Raw genomic sequence first — 18,492 nt, 5'->3', positions numbered from 1 at the left:
GATATGCACAGAAATGTCTGATAGCTGTTTGTCAGGAGTGCCAATGGTCTATCTATTGGAAATGTATAGCATGGGGATAGCTAAATATGAATGGATCTGTTTGACGTTAAGCAGGTGAGCGAAGTTAGCTTATATGTCATGACGAAATGAATAAAAATGATTCCTACCAATATATATACAAAAATCATATACTTAAACATATAAGTAAATAGGCAAAAGGGTGATGGTGCTTAGCGTTCTACTAGAGCTACAAAAGAGGCCGGAACGATGCTGTGTTAATGCAGAAGTTCGGAAGGTCTTTTAAGATTATACAATGATGTCAGCAGTTTTTACGCACTACCTACAGGTAAATAAATTCGTAAATAAAACGCCCAATCAAAATTCTCTTTACGGATGTGTTTCCAATCGATCCATGTGTACTTGGTCAAGCTTATAAGATATATATATGCATCGTATAATTACATGGCATCTTAAATGTGTAACAGTTTAGCAGGAAATTTCTACGCGTTAATCACCATGCATAATACTTTTGTATAAACCTTACAATACTACAACAGACAATAGTACGCTGAATACTTAATTAGAGAATGTGGGACATATTAATAGCATTTCAAAATATCAAAATCATCCAACAGAATTTAAAAATTCCATTTAAAATTCTATTCAATTCAATTATTTTAGTTACTTAGACAAACTGTCGGCGGGAATGACTCTGGAAATTATTATCATTTGTAGTGAAGCGAATAGCACACTATAGGCATACTAAAAATAAAGACTGCAAATAATTATTGTCAACTTTATAATATTTCCTAGTTTTCTGTTGGTTATAGATAAAGCTTTACACATTCATACTTCTGACCTATTGGAGACCAGTCATGACAAAATTTGACGAAAACACAAATCTTACTAGAATGAAAAGAAATACCAACATCCAACCATAAAACATGAAATGAATATTTCGAAAACTTAAACTTAACCGAAAATCATTCATTTTCAAACTCATTTGGTACCTGAACATTTCTCGGGAGAACTATAGTGGAAATAGAACGCATTGAAGGATTTAAGAAAATAGCACACAATTGATCGGTTTTATTGGAAGAGAAAATGTATTTTGTCATATTCCTGATGTCTGTTATTATAAGTTTGGCCTGAATTGATGCTCTTTAGAGAATGGTGAAATGTGTTCTCTCAACACGATACATTAGACAGAGACATGTACCATATCTCAAATACACAACGGCGTAACCGATAACTATTTTGGCAAAATAAATAGAATACAAAACAACACGATGCATCAGTGTGAAATGCTGTGCTATATCCTCGGGCGATTTTCTAGTGTAATTACACACTCATCCTTTTGGGAACAGTAACACACGGAACTCAGACAAAACGTTTGCTTTGCTTTATTGGTCCTTATCGTAGCTCACTGTCAGTGGTCCTTTGAAAGTTGTTTTAGGATTGATGCCGATGTGGTATGATAAAAGTTCAATATAATAGCACTAGCTGAAAATTCAATTGCATCTATGTAGAGTTTCCAGATCCCCAAAAGAAGTTTTAAAACGGAAAGCATACCATTGAGTCATCAAACTCATGCCATTGAAATAATACACGAGATTTTTTTTATATACATGGTAAAACACCTTAAACGCTGTTAGAAAATTGTACATATACCCTTTCGTGACAAAATCTATAAGCAGACGAACGAAAATGTATACATCTAAACATGTTTCTGTTTTATATAGCCTCGCAAGTTTTATTTCACGCGAAATTTCATAACAATCGGAATCGCTATCCATCTTCACACCTCCCAGAACACTTCGGTTTTTTCTTCAACTATCTGTTTTCAAAGTAACAAAGAAATCAATGAAACATTGGCATTCAACCCACAAATATTTCCTTCGCCAAAAAAGACATTTTGTAACAGTGAATTACATGTACGTTCCATATATTATGTATTATATAGCTAAAACTGTTCTGAATCAGTTTATTTGGTCTTCGTGAAATGATATTTCATATTGGTGTTCGTAAAACGCTACTTCATAGGTGGTTTGATGATAATAAATACACAAATGATATAAAAAAAATTATTGCATGAACTGCTGACCTGATTTACGTTTCACATGGTACAAATATGTTTTCGTCATTTTACAAACTTCTTACAACTTAATATAGTTGAAACTTGTATCTTTTATCATGATAACACTTATTGAACATCTCTTTTTTGTTTAGAACAAGTACTTAGGAAATAGAATCTGTTTCGATGTATTGATAAAACATGTTTATACATGTATATCAAATTGTGAAAGGGAAACACAAGCCTAGATACTTCTAAAGCAGCCTTTGTAAAACAAACATGAAGATTTGTTCAGGAGGTACTCAGCATTTGATACCATAGTTTTCAAGAGCAAACTATACCGAATCGTTACAAATGCACAATGCATGTAAGTCATTTCCCGTAAATTGTCATTTTATAAGTAGACAGTGGTTCCTCGTTAATCCAAACATTGCATTTCCAGCCCAAAATGTCCGGATTGCGGATTTTACCGATTGCTGGTTTTTTTCTTAGTTATAAATCATAACCGTACCCTGACATATCCCTCCGGATTATGGGTCTTCCGGACAATCGACGTTCGGATTATCGCGGGTCCACTGCAATTGCATTATGTATATGTAAACGAATACAGGTATCTTTGGCAAGCGGATCAATAGTAATTGGTTCCACGTGTCAGGTTATGTCTTTGAACAGGTCCCATTGTGTAATGAACCACTGCGTCTCCTGAAGGTGTGACGGAAACCTCTTTCTACCAAGGTCGGAATCACGTGTAAACACGTGCATTGTGGAATGTGGAATGTGTAAAGGCTATGTTTAACACGTGTGTATAATATGAGCCCTACTACATGAAATAGGCTGACACTGACGACCCTGCTGCTAATTGTTGTAAGGTATCTCATTCCTCATCCGTGTTACACTCTCGTCATTGGTATATGTAATAGAATGCACGTGTTATGTATATGAGGAGAACGTGCTTGATGGAAGACGCGTGTGGCAGATGAATGGGTTAGGCAGATGGCGACAAGCTATGTTGAATAAGTACATATCTAATGATATATAACCGGAACTGCAGATATACGGTATGTGTTTATACCTAGATATATGTCCCTTTCATCTTACAATATGTCATAAGGCTTTCATAAGAATAATATATAACCCGACTAACCATAACAGTGTCCATCCGTGTAAAGTCAGTAAAATCGCTGCAGAAGAATATTGTTTTGTTTTTTTATTTATTCATATCACTAAGGCACAGTTTATTCTATAAATTATTAAAAACAATTAATGAACTGAAAAAAATATATTATCATACTGTGAAGTATTAGAATAACACAGAAATTGAAATGATTAATGAATGTATTATCTATAAGGCTGTTACCATTCAAAACTATACAACAACTATATGTTAATGATCTTTCAGAAAGTGTTCACACATCGAAATATGAATAGAATAAACATAACAACTGACTTTGTATACGTTATACGAGTATGTCAGAGTTCAGAACGACATTGAATAACTTTAGTCGTTAAGGCAAAGTATAGTAATAGGTGGAATCACGTAGGCGATACACCAATAAGTAACATATTGAGAGGAGGATATCACTCCACACCACAGTCTGTCAAGCCTGGTATAGGGTTGATAGCTATCATCAACTATGACCAGTTTTATGTGTAGCTAAATCTTCATTTTGGCAACAGTCTCAGACATACGTATGAATCTTTCATATGGAGTAAGGATAAACTATTTCTTACAGCGTATCTTTAACGAAATCCGTATATTCAGGGGACAATGTTATATGAGGCTTCACGTTTTAGAATCCTGCTATCAGTAATCCCTTAAGCTACCCAAAGCATTTTAACGCGTGGTTGTCAATAGGAAAACTTCTCCAATAACGCAAAACGCGACTGTTGCAATAGGATATATTGTTGCTATTGGCATAGGTACAGAAACTGTTTGTACTAGTATATTTTATTTCTATGCATATGTGTGGACTTTTTCACTTGAGATGAATGATAAGAAAAAACATATCTGGAATTACGCCTATAGCTGAAACTGTGTTTATAAATGACATTTCTATTTCATCTATTGGTGCCATTTGATTTGTCTGAGTATCACATGGACCTTACCCTCTCTCTGAAATAGGGCAATATCTAAATATTTCTCGCTTTTCAAATATAGATAAAATAACGAAGTTTGATAACTGAGGAACTTTAGTTAGGGTACGACTTTCGTTATACAATTTGATACGCTGGCATTTAAACGATAGCATATTGTCAACGAGGATAACTGAAATCTATAAATAAAGGAAATATGACACAATGTAGTTTTTCAATTTCGTACCTTCACCGATTGTTTTAAAAGTTTCCTGCAATAAAGCATATTTTTTTTCTTTCTTCTGTTGCCATTGTCGCCTTTATTTCTACCATATTTATCAAACTCTTTTCATTCATAGTTTTATACATTTACGTTACGTCATGAAAGAAAGCTTACTGCTTGAATGTAAAAAATGTGTATCATATGACCATGCGAAAATCAAACAGAGCACGAAAACGAAACTTAAGTTGGGTATGCGCGTATCTATATACGCAAAACGCTAAATGTTTGTTTGATTTTATCTTTAAAATGTTCAGCGGTTTTAACGTTTTCCTGGTTATATCGGAGAAAGTGGCATACAGAATTATTATAAAGGATTGATTTTATCAGATCTATTTACTAATCTATTAACTCCCCACCATCAGTGATAACTAGACTGACCCACGTGGTTACGATTCTTTATCATAGAACTTTATAAATCTGAGAAAAGAAATATATTTATCTGATTTAAAACTTACATTTCAAGCGTAACATGATATCTATAATGAAAAAATAAAAAAAGAAACTTCAGTCCGGAAACATGCGTAAATATTGTATTTTTTAAGAAATCAATCATTAAAAGCATGGTATGTTTGCAAGTTTTTTTGTTGTTTTTTTCTAGGAAAGCGTACATGTAGGACATAACACCTAAGTAAAAACCCTAGCCCCTTGATTGAGACATACCGACCACCGCACATAGACTGATTTTGTACATTGTAGTAAGACTGATTAACTCTATCTATCACCACGACCAACATGTTCAATCACTTGTCTTCTACCGATTGATATCACCCTTGAACTGCAAGCAATGGGACAGATTCTTGATGATGTTTGCCTAGTTTCACCAACTCCCATATTGTATCAGACGAACCGGTACCCTTTAATGTTCAGAAATCATGTGAATCTTAATGTTGTTCTATTAAACACATACCGCGCTTACATATAGCACAACATTGACCATCTAACCAATTGTCTTATTTCATCAGCGAGTGAGATATTTTTGCGTTGGAAACACATTTAATCGCCGACAACACATCTAATCATTAAATTAACCTAATGTTGTGTTTGTTACAGTGGCTGTTACGAAGATACAAACGCATCGTTCTATGTCAATACAACATTGACACGTTTTAATATGTTAGAATATATTCCAATAGCGAGACGTCTAAGTTGTTTGTTTAAATACGGGTTATCTGCCCCTGCTAAATGTTCAGTATAAAAGGAATGGGGCTATTTGTTTGCCCTTTGAACTCTGCAGTAGTCGGTCCCAAGCCCGTGTCGTAAAAGAGGAAAAGACTAAAAACCGCATGCTTATCACCGAGGTTCGAGAAGACGTTATAACATAAATCTGGAATTTTAAGTCCAAACCTGTTGTCATTCTAATGTGGATGTGCTGGTTGGTGTTATAGGTGTTTCAGGGAGACAGATGTGGCGATTTTGTATGGAACTAGCTAAAGAACATAATCTTAACACCCAGAAAGGCTTTGGCGTGTTGTGTAACCATAACTGCGAAACATTCCTGTTATTTGAAGATCACCACTGGTACGTTTCAGGTGAAAGTGCACGAGCCCTGAAAATAATAAATGGATTTTAAAGCTCCGAACGGAAGATTTTGTTACATTTTCCGAAAATAATTGATAATTAATGGATTTTTGCTATGGTCGCGGCATAAAAAAAATACAGATGTAACTTTAAACAACTTCAGATGTATAAGTGCAAGGAGAGTAAGCCGTCATCCATATTGGCTTATCCCAACGGACTATCATGTACACAGTGGCACGGCATATAAGGCCTATAGGAGTACATTGTGGGGTCAATTGTCGTGGATTGTTTGTACCAGAATTCAGGCTAAACGATTTCTGACGTTACTGTAATTATACATTATCGTATTAGTGTGCATATTTAGGCAGGACCTGATGTATATGTATGAATCAGACACGTTTATTGACGACTTAATTATCTAATTTGGCAAATAAACATGTCCGGTGGTTGACATATACAATGATGGCATTTGCTAACTTCGTTTCGCTAATTGATTGATATATTATTGAATATCGTTTCGTTTTATTCAGTTTCTATTTCAAATTTTCCGTATTGCATTATTTGTACCAAATCTTATTTTACAGCGTCATACTGGTCAATATTTTGATTTACATCAGGTAATGCCGTATTTGCCAATGTATTAGAGTTATAGCAACAAGCGCTAAAACTAAACAGAACTGACTGCGTCTACTACAGAATTGTTTTTTACTGAAGAAGGCCTTTCAGTGGCTGAATATATATTCCATTTAAATGATTTTTTTATCTTACTTTGAATTTATTTTGGCCTTTTATTTCATATGATTAATATACTAGCTTTATGCCGTTTTTACCTCATTATGAAAAATAAAAATTATAACAAAGATACTATTTAGCAGTTAAAGACGCAGGTATGAAATTAAACAGAGTTCAGATAATTTATTGATTACATACAGGCTCGAACCAAGGTCGTGTTACAACATGTATCGTCACGCATCTTCAAATTTCATTTACAATTGTCAAGTTATCAACCAAAATAATAGGAATTATCGCAATAATTCTAGAGAAATGCTTCCATTTTATCCTCTGTCAGTGACAACGCTTCAATAAAAAACAGGCATTTTGATAACGATAATATTTTGCCGAGATATATAGAGCTTATAATTTTGTGTTAATTCGATTTCATGGAAAAGTAGCACGATGCCATTTTGATACCTTGATGACTTTCCCTATGTGATGAATAGTTATTATCTACCCCTAACTGATTATTGGTATGCTTTCAATGCTAATGAACCAATGTTATTAAAATCACAACTGTAACAAATCGTTTATCAGTATCAGCAAAAATCATTCTACCATAGAAAGAATACCTATACGGTGTGCCATTCTATCGAATCAGTCTTCCATGACTATCGTCTCGGTGGCAGACAATATAACTATAACGTACAGCTGACACTAATTCACCTGGGACATGGTTCTGTAGGAAGGTCTCATGAATTATCCATAGGTATCCAATACCCATGTAGATGTATGTCATGTTGTAGTCAGTCCTGCTTGTATTTTCGTCTACCTGGATGTCTATTCATAAATAAGTGAATGTCTTTCAAAATTTGTTGCTGTTTAGGCAAATTGTAACATATGACGCCAATAGTATCTGAGGCACAAAGTGTACACTCATTGGCAATTAAATGACTTTTCAAAATAGTACCTGTTACATAGGTCGTAACTTGAGACACATATATACATTCTATGACAAGTTAATGCATTTCCCTATCAAATGTATCACTGCATATGTGACATATGTAAATTGCTATTCATGGTATGTATCAGAATACGTCACTTGAGGCTCAACCTTTCGTCGACAACGAATACACTTTAAACCGTGTTACCGCATATACAAGTTGTAACAAGAAAGTTAATCAATTCTTTTACAATACAATCCAAGGCTATTCAGAATTGATACACCTGCATATTTACAGATTATAACAAAAAAGTACTGCCACTCGTTGCTATTGTAATACATTATTTTAACAAGATTTTGGTCTGTATCCGTTTTCATCTGTATAGAGTATATCTGTAAATAAAAAATGTGCAACACAGTGATAAATCTACCTGCCATTAGCATCATACCTTTGATGTAATTCCAGGACTATCTGCGAATTTTGAAATGATTCCCGTGTAAACATGGTGAGAGATCATTCGTACTGATACTACTTTAATCAAAATATTACTACAAATAAATGCAGTTAATGCAATTAATATGCAGTTTTGAATTACGAAACTAACACCGCGATACTTTATGCCATATATAAGTTGATTTCGAGAGTTTCGTATTTACTGTCTCTTTTGTTCAAATATGATATCGTAATGTTTGCTGACTGTGCTATTATGCCACTGCAAACAATCTGTTCCTGGTTCGGCGTTTTCCCTTAAATATCATGCAGCTCACAGTCATTCGACATCCTCGTAATCGGAACATTATATGCCCAATAATATTTCACCTTCTCAAATAACACTTGTTGATTCCTATTGTTTGAATATTTTTTTCTTAGTTTTTAATTTGCATCAAGGTTACAAAGAACAAACATGGAGTTTAATTAAGTGTAGAGATTAGAGATTCTTAAAAGGTGACGCAAATATTATTTTCCTTATTTCATCCAAATTATTTAGATACCATTCATATTGTGTTCCGTGTGCCATTAATTTAAGATGCTATGCTATTTCTATATCTGCATATGTATAGTCTTTTTACATTTTGAAAATTGACATACAGCTGACTACAATACGATATTCATTATTAACGTATATTATGATGTACTGTCGATTTGAAAATAATAACACAGGTATAAGCGGTAATAAAATATACGAATATACGCAGACATACATTAAGTAACAACACGCGAAGATAAATTGCTGGATTGAAAAGGTAATGGAAAAACATGCAAGTATGGAACGCCAGATGGCAATAACCTTTCTGGTAGTAGCTAGTACAATTGGGTCAGAGGGTTGGGAAATCTATAAAATGGATATTGGAGAAATTCATTGTAACAGAAGCATTTATTTCAAACTGAACTGTATATATAAATAACAGTTATAATACAAAGGCCAGTTACGGAAATATTTAGTGAGAGAAAATTTAGAGTTTGTTTCAATGCAAAACAAAAACGTTTAGAACGACAGTATATATTCATTGTCTCTAAGTTACCAAAACGATACATGGAATAAAGTCTAAATGGCAATTATCATGGGAGAGTGGGCCGGCATTGTATTCCGAAATCGTACTGCTTTTTCAAAAACAATCATTGATTTGCCGGGAAATGACCTAAAAACTAAATGGCTTTTGAACTAGACGTTTACATGTAGGTAGAACTACTTTTCGGAATCCGTTCTATTGATATGGTGTGTAGTAACCTATTCAACTGACATTTTGCTGTTAAATGAGTTTATTCGCTATAAATATGTTTTACATATAGTCGTATTTTATAAATACGTTGCAGCTTGCAATCGAGTTTATTTTTAAAAGAAATATAATGATGATAAAAACTCAATGAGAAACAGAAAAATCTTGAAGGCTTCATTTGTAATATGACACGTCATGCAATATGGAAGCGACTTGTAATTTTTGCAGCTTTTTGCCCAAAAGACATAAAGAATGCACGCGGCTTCACATCGGTAAATGCTCGAATCGATACACACGTGCCAATAAACCTGTTGTCAGTAATTCATAAGGGATGGATCATACTATTCTCATTTCCATCATATAAACCCGCATGCATGTATACATATTAAGTGCTGCCATAAACACATCCAGGCGAGAAGGTCATATTTATATAGGCCGCCACCATTGCGGACCCCGGATCAACCAAGGCAATGTGTACAATATTTAACCCGTTGTCTTTGATGATCTAGACACACCTTGAAGGGGCAAGGCGCTATGCATAGGGAGCAAACTATTATGATAACGGTAAACATGTCAGCAGCCCGGAGTTATGTTTGTATTAACAGTCGTGTCTATTCACTCTACCCAACAAGTAGTTTTACACATGTGATGTAGTATAGTCGTGACTATCTGTAAACACATCAGCAGTATCAACATTCGTCTGATCTGCTAATCAAGTTAGTCATGTAATATTCATATGTATTGTTTTCGTTAACGAACTTAGATATGCAACGAATAATCAGTCTGAATTGGAACCGACATCAAGAACTTTATGGTTACTTACTTATAAGTATTTTAAGACAATTTATTACCAAGCGAATTTATCCTAAAAAAAGACAATGCATACTAATAAAAAGTAACACGAATTATAATATTCCTTGTTTACATTTAGTGCTAAAGGTATCATCAAATATATAATTGCAGTTGCTTTAAGTTTATAAAAGGGATTCCTACTCAATGTGTTCCCGGTAAATCATACTAGCAGATATCCTACGAAGGTGCAATTTGCACATTCATTGTCCGTGAAAGACCATGTAAACTTTATATAAAAGGTTATCACAATTTGTCTATATTTGTAAAAGTCTTTGAATATTTCCTTCAAATAAACATATCTCATTCCTACTTATACGAATTACAATTGAAGCATTTGATTTTTAATTTAATATCAAATAATGTTGTTACAAAACAAAATGTTTGAATGCAATAATTCCCCGTTGAGCTATCATCACTCAAGCAAAAACGTAAATGACAAATTCATTTCTCATCATGGAGGCGCTACCATTTGTATATATAACCTCCTAATTTTGAGCGTCAAATCGACCCGTATTCTTATCCGTCCTACCAATACGGAGATATGTGTCTTCGTGTATTCAGTGAGACAATGTGACAGACACATGCATCAATTTGTGTACACATTGCATAGGTATATCATCAGACAAGAATCCCTGTTTACATGAATCGGGCATGCGCAGAATCCGTCATGTCAAAACAAACGTTCCTTAGATCCTGATTGTACCCTGCGGATTGTTTAACCATTCTATGTTTCTTAAAAGTATACATTTGGTCGCCAACTTAATCAACCTTATCCTTGTCAAACAAAACAGATCAATATAAGTAAAAATATTTTCTAAATCATTAATATTAATGCATTTAACAATGTTTACTTTCATTTTCTAAACAAAAAGCACACGTACCTTTCGTTGCGAAGAACTGAAGAATGAACCAACGAACCACAAAACAGTTACATTTTTTAAGAAGAGAGTTCAGTATAGGTATGTTGGTTGTAATGGTTGCACCGTGCAGTCCTGACCCCACGGAATTTTCTTTGGCATCCGTATGTACTAATCCTGTCACGGCAGTATTCATGATTAAAGGTTTGTAAACAAATGGTATAAACTCCTTTGTAGATAATGTAACACGACCAGCTTGGTGTCACAGTAGATGTACACACTATACTGTCTAGGTTATATTAAAACCAACACTTAAACATAACGAAACAAACACCTCTCGCAGAACACAATCATGATAATCTCATGAGAACATTATGCCAATATATAATTCACATGTACACGTGGACCTTATCGATACTACATCCCATGCTAATCTTTAACCTTCCAAAACACTTGCTGTTAGTCTTTAGAAATTAAATAAAAAGCGAAGGTGCCATATCCTCGCGGTGATTGAGTGACACCGTCCAGGGGTAAAGAGACACCAACACTAATACTGTTGCTCAGTACCGACCGAGGACAAGCCGAGACTATGAGAAAAAGTTGAACCCAATCCAAGGCCAAAGTTGCTGTGCTGAGTGCCGTTTAACACCGAAAAGTACTCCGTGACGATGCTGGGCCCTCCACGCCAATATTGGAAGCACATGTACGTACACACAGTCATAGCTTATGATACTGTCAGCTGATTATTTCATCTAATAAATGCACAGAGAAGCACTGAAGATATTTATTAGTATTTAGCGATGTTACTGTACTAGTGACTATCGGATACTATATCCTCATAGTGAAGGATAGGTGTATCGCACGGACGGCATGACAAGACAGGTACCCATACACGAATACGGTATCATCAGGTAGGAAAACACATTCCGAAATCTGCCGTCAACCAAAGTAGTTAGTTAGTGTGCATTCGTTATGACTTTTTTATCAGAAGGAACACATTCCGAAAATTGCCACCAACCTCGGTGGTTTCAGCACGACTCTTTTATCAGTTGGAAGACATTCCTAAATTCAGGATAAATCCCATGTATAATGAAAAACAGCCGTCCAGTATAGGAAAAGATATTGTTGGGTCCAAGTACGTGGCACAATAAACATTGACACACCTTTGTGTGCCAGTATTGATCTATATAGACAGGAAAACAATACGTTACACTACACTACCAATTCATCCCGACAGTAACCTTCTATCCTTTCAATAATTAATGCTAACCAGAAAAATTACACAAGCATGGTAATTTGTTTAGATCGATAACAATTTTGATACATATACCATGACTATGGGAGCACGGAATCATGGTATAAAGTGTTATCTGTGACAAATCGTCTGGTACCTGCAGGAGGATAATGTGGATCATACCGTGTTCATTTTAAAACTTCTACTAATCACCATCTGACAATACACCTTAAACACACAATCTAGTAATATGAGCAACACCGTTTGTCTCTAGTTTTATTTCACAGAGAATTGTTTCGGCATTTCTCATCGGCATAATGGTATTACTGCTGGAGTTGTTTCACAGAGCCCCTCAGACCATAACGTACTATCGATTTCCGTCAATTAAACAAATGTCAGTCAATTACAATACAATCAGATACGTGCATTTCATTTCTGTCCTCCAGTATGACGCTTCCCCGTCAGAGTACACAAAAATCGAACGCTAATAATCATAAGTAAAAATAATTATAAATAATTGATAAGCAACTCATAATATATCATAATTAAATAAAATTATAACTTTGATTGACAGCCTGTCCTTTAGCAATATAAAATAATACTGTTTTATGCGGTGTAATGACACTACATGTATATTAAGTGTGGACTTATCACTATTCACTATTTAATGAAATATCTATTTGGCAGACATAGGATTTGGTATATATAAAGCCATTTTTCAATATAGCTATTTCGTCTTTGATATATGCTTTTAAACAGCTTATTTGTAATTCATATAATACAATCGCTAGCTAACGTATAAATGGCTGGTATAAAAATAGCCAACTATTTAGTTTTTGTTAAGATCTTTTTTTTTCATTTAAACACCACTATAAAAGATATTAACCTTTTGAAATGTTAATAGACACATGCATTTAATCAAAATGTTGTATTGGTTTCATTCTCGTAGTTACTCTCGTTATTACTGTAGCAGTTTCAACTAAATAAAACATTTTTATGGTTTTGGCGTAAGACTTATAAAGTATATTGTGGTAACGGTAATGAAATATGCAATAAACATCACATGAAATAATATGTTTTCCTGTTTACACAAACTGTATACACTGTTTTGTTAAAGCTGTAATTACAATCAATGTAAAGCATTGTTTTCAAGATATTTGCGTGGGTTAATTGAATTACTACCGTGCCAGAATCGTTCCTTAGCATTGTTATTCAATTGAGATACCAGGTGTTATTACAGAACGGAAACGAAATTACATTCTGGTTTACCTAGGTTCATGTTCGCCAGTTTGCAAACAGAAATATTTCAATTTAACACGGCTTAACGTTATATTTACATCTAAGGTCTTTTAGAATGACCATCTCTGTATGCGAGTGGTGAGTATGTATATGGTTCGTACGTGTGTGGTGAGTATGGATATGGAGAGTATGTGTCTGGTGTGTACAATGTACGTGCGTGGTGAGTATATGTGTGTGGTGAGTATATGTGTGTGGTGAGTATATATGTGTGGCGAGTATGTCTGTGGTGAGTATGTCTGTGGTGAGTTTATGTGTGTTGTGAATATGTGTGTGGTCAGTATGTTTGAGGTGAGTATGTGTGTACTAAGTAAGTATGTGGTGAATATGTGTGAAGTGAGTATATGTGTACTATGTGCGTGTCTGGTGAACATTTGTGTGGTGAGTATGTGTGTGGTGAGTATGTGTGTGCTTATTACGCGTGTGGTGAGTACGTGCGTGATTAGTACGTGTGTGGTGAGTTTGGTTTGGGTTTGATTAGTTTTACGTCCTATTAAGAGCCAGGGTCATTTAAGGACGTGCCAGGTTTGTTGGTGGAGGAAAGCCGGAGTACCCGGAGAAAAACCACCAACCAGCGGTCAGTACCTGGCAACTGCCCCACATGGGATTCGAACTCGCGACCCAGAGGTGGAGGGTATGTGGTAATATGTCGGTACATATTAACCACTCGGCCACGTGTGGTGAGTACGTGTGTACTAAGTACGCGTGTGGTGAGCATGTGTGTGATGAGTTCGTGTGTGGTGAGTACGTGTGTGATGAGTATGTGTGTGGTGAGAACGTATGCGGTAAGCACGTGCGTTATGGCAGGCTACGGTATATTCTAATTGTCTCTCCTTGGGATAGCAGGCTTCTGGTCTATTTTAGACATAGTGTCATCTCCTTAACACATATGGCAAAATACAACCCTTGAATAGCAACGCCTGATCTCATTACAATATACTGAGTTATCCACCTCAAAAATATTTCTGATATTGATTTATATGGCTGATATCTTCATTGAAACAATAGACACCAACTTTCCTAACTATACGTAGTTACAGTGTACGCGGCCTTTGTGTTATTTCTTTATTCATATACATGTGTCTTCTTTTTTTCTATTTGAATCGACTTTCGGTTTTGCTTAATATAGTGTTTTATGCATGTATTTAGTATATTCAAGTAATACACATGTTTATGAATTCAAAGCCAGCCATATTCTTTTTGTGTTATATTATATGATCTTTATAGTTAAAACTGGAACAAACTTTAAGAATAGCCTGTACATCGTGGTTAGGTTAGGTGCAATACTATTAGGCGGAAAGTAGGTTAAACGTTGTCATAATGTTTGTGAAAGTTTGTGGTTCATTAGACTAAACCAAATGCTAGCGACCGATCACTCCATCCTTTCACCTATTGTACTTAAACTGTCGATGGAGATACGTAATACCAGGGTAGTGATGAGAAGCACAGTGGGTTAGTAGTAGCATTGGACCAAGCTGATTACCGGTAATGGCGACCATTCAGACAGGTCTGTGTTTGTTCGACATCACACGCCACCGACTCTCAGTAATACCGATTTGTTGAGTAAATGTTTGTCCTGGAACATTACGGAATGCTCCATAAACTTGTACCAGACTTCGCAGTTCTACTTTGATCAATAGCCTCTTATGTATGACCGTATTACAAGCTAAAATTATACATCAAATACCACGATTTATAGAAGGCACTTTGCCTAATGTTGATTAATATATAGAGAAATGGCGTGTCTCTGTGTTTCACATCAGGGTCCTACGACACATTTGTTACAAAGAAAACGACCAATCTTTGCTCTCTAATACACCCCTATCACCAAACTAGGGCGGTGATGTATGCCTCCCGTATAAACACTCTATACCGTATGTTCTGAACGGAATTGAATTCCAAAGTACGGTAGATCCCCTTGTCATACCTAGTAATATTGGAGTAAAACGCGTGTGTCGATTTCAAACATGTCTTCCGACTGACATTAACATGTAACACATCAATCATTCTCGTTTTGTTTTGTTCTCTGATGACAAATATTCGCATTGCGTCTTCCTGTTACGGGATTACAACCTACAGGAAACTATGTTTGTCATTCCAGTATCAGGGAATAGTTCGATTAAACATTTAATCAATTGAGCCTACATCTTCAAAGAAATGTTCTGTTAATTCCACATTTCGCAATCATATACATGTATTCTGTACTTGTTTTGATGTTTAACGGTTTCCTTATAATGAACAATTATTATTTGACCTTATGCCTTTACTCAATTTGACCTTGGATATTGTTTAATGTGAACATGCTTCTTCCTCCCTCGCTCTCCTACCAATATAATCTATATTTTTTCCAAGTCCACATACCGTTGTTGTCCCGATTTAATCAATCCGATGCTCCTGCAAACCCGTCAAAATATGTGCATTGTCACTCGAAGCACTTCTTTCATAGTCTATTTATGGGAACACGTGCAATCAGTACCAATACACTTTGGTTGACGTCAAACATGTATACGGTAGAGTAAACACATTATACCGTCCTAATGAGAAAACAATGTCCCCACATTTGATTAGAGTATCACCTTAGTATTACAAAACCGCCATCGTAACATCAATTCGATATGTTTAAGTTGGCTGATATCCCAACCTGAAATTCTTCTACAATGCAAACACACTAACTACAAAGAATAGATGTTTACAGTTCTCACACGAGATATGGACGTAGCTGATTTATGTTTTGATTAATCATTGAAACTATGATTTATGTTCATCATAACACGACCATGGTGTTATGGGTTTCTACTTGATCGAAAAATGCATATTATATAAATACAAAAACAAAACATGATGCCAGTTTGAAAAAAAAGTATAAACAATTGTACGAAGACAGCTTAAACAGTCTACATTGGAAACACAGGTAACCGACAAAATTAACTATCTTGCTATATTGACGGCGATAGCGCGAATCTAGATCAGAACCGCTGGAATGTACTTACATGTAAATAATGGTTAATACATAGATATGGTAATCTTTACTATATCATATATAATTGAACCAGTGGCAACTGATTGAAAAGTGGTATAAGCTATGCTCTCACTGCTTTGACGTAAAGTACCAACAAACGAAATGACAGAAAAGAGGCAAACGGGCGTTTAAATTTTCAATATGAATAAAAACATTCTACAAAACTAGAAACTAAAATGACTGTTATCAAAGAAAGAAACAAAAACATGTTGACTAGAGACTTCACCGAAACTTTAAATACAAATACAACACACCACTAGATGTACTGTCCATTTTTTGTGGTCATCTAGTCGATTTGTGACAATAACTGATCGAGGGGATTACAATCGAGACATTTCGCAAACCTTATAGAGGATATCACCAAGGCAAGAGGTTCGCTATCGTTAGGGCACATAACAGGGTAATACCGACATCCATTGTTATCATAAATTCGGTTACTGGGTTAATAATGGAACGAATAACCAGTTAAGCTAGTGTGATGAACAATATATTTGTTCATCAAGTTGCGCTGTAATGGGAGATCTATGTAAAGTCCAAATACACATCTAAAATATTTACCAGGAATAAGTCACGGAACCGACCAATCACAGTATCACGTAATGATGAAACAAATCCAGTTTAAACCATTTATCAATAGCCTTTGTTGATTCAAGTTGATTGCATTCTTGTTTCCATCGCAACATTGTTAATTGATTTTCATAATGCATATACATGGGATCAAGGTGAATATTTACGAACAATATGCAATTATGAACAAAATCATTAAGGCATCTGTTAATCACAGTGGATCGTGTCAACTTCTAATGTTTCCAATATATGTGCTGAGAAGATATGCATTGCACAAAAATGCTTTTCTATCAAAATATATTCCCTATAAATGCTTATTTACAGCGTGTATGAATTTGGTGTTCTTTTGCCATGCATCCGATAATGCGTTCTCGTCTTAACCATTTTTCTATTTATAGTACCGGTGACTAGACGGAAGACAAATCGACCAATCACATGCCTTAATCCATTGCACAACAATCTCATGAATGTAATGAAACACATACCATCGTATTCATGGAATGACCACTATCGATCCCCATAGGGTATGTATATGGATCATTGAAAAGTGTTTGACCTTGAGAAGTGAATACAAACGATAATGTATTGTATTTGTATGTAACATGGGGTTTTATTGGCGCACCAAAATCGTATTTTGAAAAATTATTTTGACGTTACAAATCATTGCAAAGCTTGTCAGCTATTTAATTGCATTAAGTTCCAAGTTCCATGTGTTTGCTATCTATTTTAAACTGTAAGCCTTATAGGTGTCCTCCCATATATCAGTTTACAAAGATAAGATATGGACAGTACAATTACGTTTAAAAATACTAGGGAACACCCCATTGTTCTACGGAGACATAAAACACAATACAATCATGGATATTACGAGTACATTATAACAATGTCCTTAGTGTTTTCTGGGCAACGACAGAGATACATGACACGTATAATCATACAAGAGTATTGATAATATAAAAAAAAATATGTTCAATTTTAGTTTTACGTCTGTGATATACTTTCGCGAATTTCACAATAAAATTCACAAAAGTTCATATTTCTGAATGCGTAGAAGAAATTGTATATTGAAAGGTACAAAAACTATTGATATAAACGCATGAAAAGTTTCTCGCCGCTAACGTGCTTGAAAATGGCAGTCGCGACAGAACGATGGTTTATAGTAAATACCAGTATACATTCATGTACATATATACTTATTTTTATAATTAATATTTCATGTTTGTATAATGTAAAGAAAATAGTATGGCTAGGTAGTATGTAGACCTAGAAATGACTGAACACGATGACCTCTGGACCTATATATACTAAGATCGATGGTGCGTTCCTCTGAGGGCTACCATTTT

General features: G+C 35.0%; 1 protein-coding gene across 4 annotated transcripts in view; it reads right to left on the bottom strand.

Annotated features, from left to right (window-relative positions):
* LOC138334853 (Kv channel-interacting protein 4-like) overlaps positions 1 to 18,492 on the bottom strand; it is a 320,280-nt gene that overhangs the window by 231,422 nt on the left and 70,366 nt on the right. The window contains exon 1 of one of the 4 annotated variants that reach the window (XM_069283629.1): positions 11,058 to 11,805. The exons of the other annotated variants lie outside the window; for them this stretch is intronic. Coding sequence (XP_069139730.1) covers positions 11,058 to 11,229 — 172 coding nt within the window. The 5' untranslated portion in view covers positions 11,230 to 11,805. Of the gene's footprint in view, positions 1 to 11,057; positions 11,806 to 18,492 lie in introns of those variants that run through there. 4 annotated transcript variants of the gene reach the window in all.

The sequence above is a fragment of the Argopecten irradians genome, chromosome 11 (assembly GCF_041381155.1).
Source record: "Argopecten irradians isolate NY chromosome 11, Ai_NY, whole genome shotgun sequence".
In the NCBI taxonomy this organism is placed as follows: Eukaryota; Metazoa; Mollusca; class Bivalvia; order Pectinida; family Pectinidae; genus Argopecten; species Argopecten irradians.
This window is presented reverse-complemented; position numbering and strand designations above follow the sequence as displayed.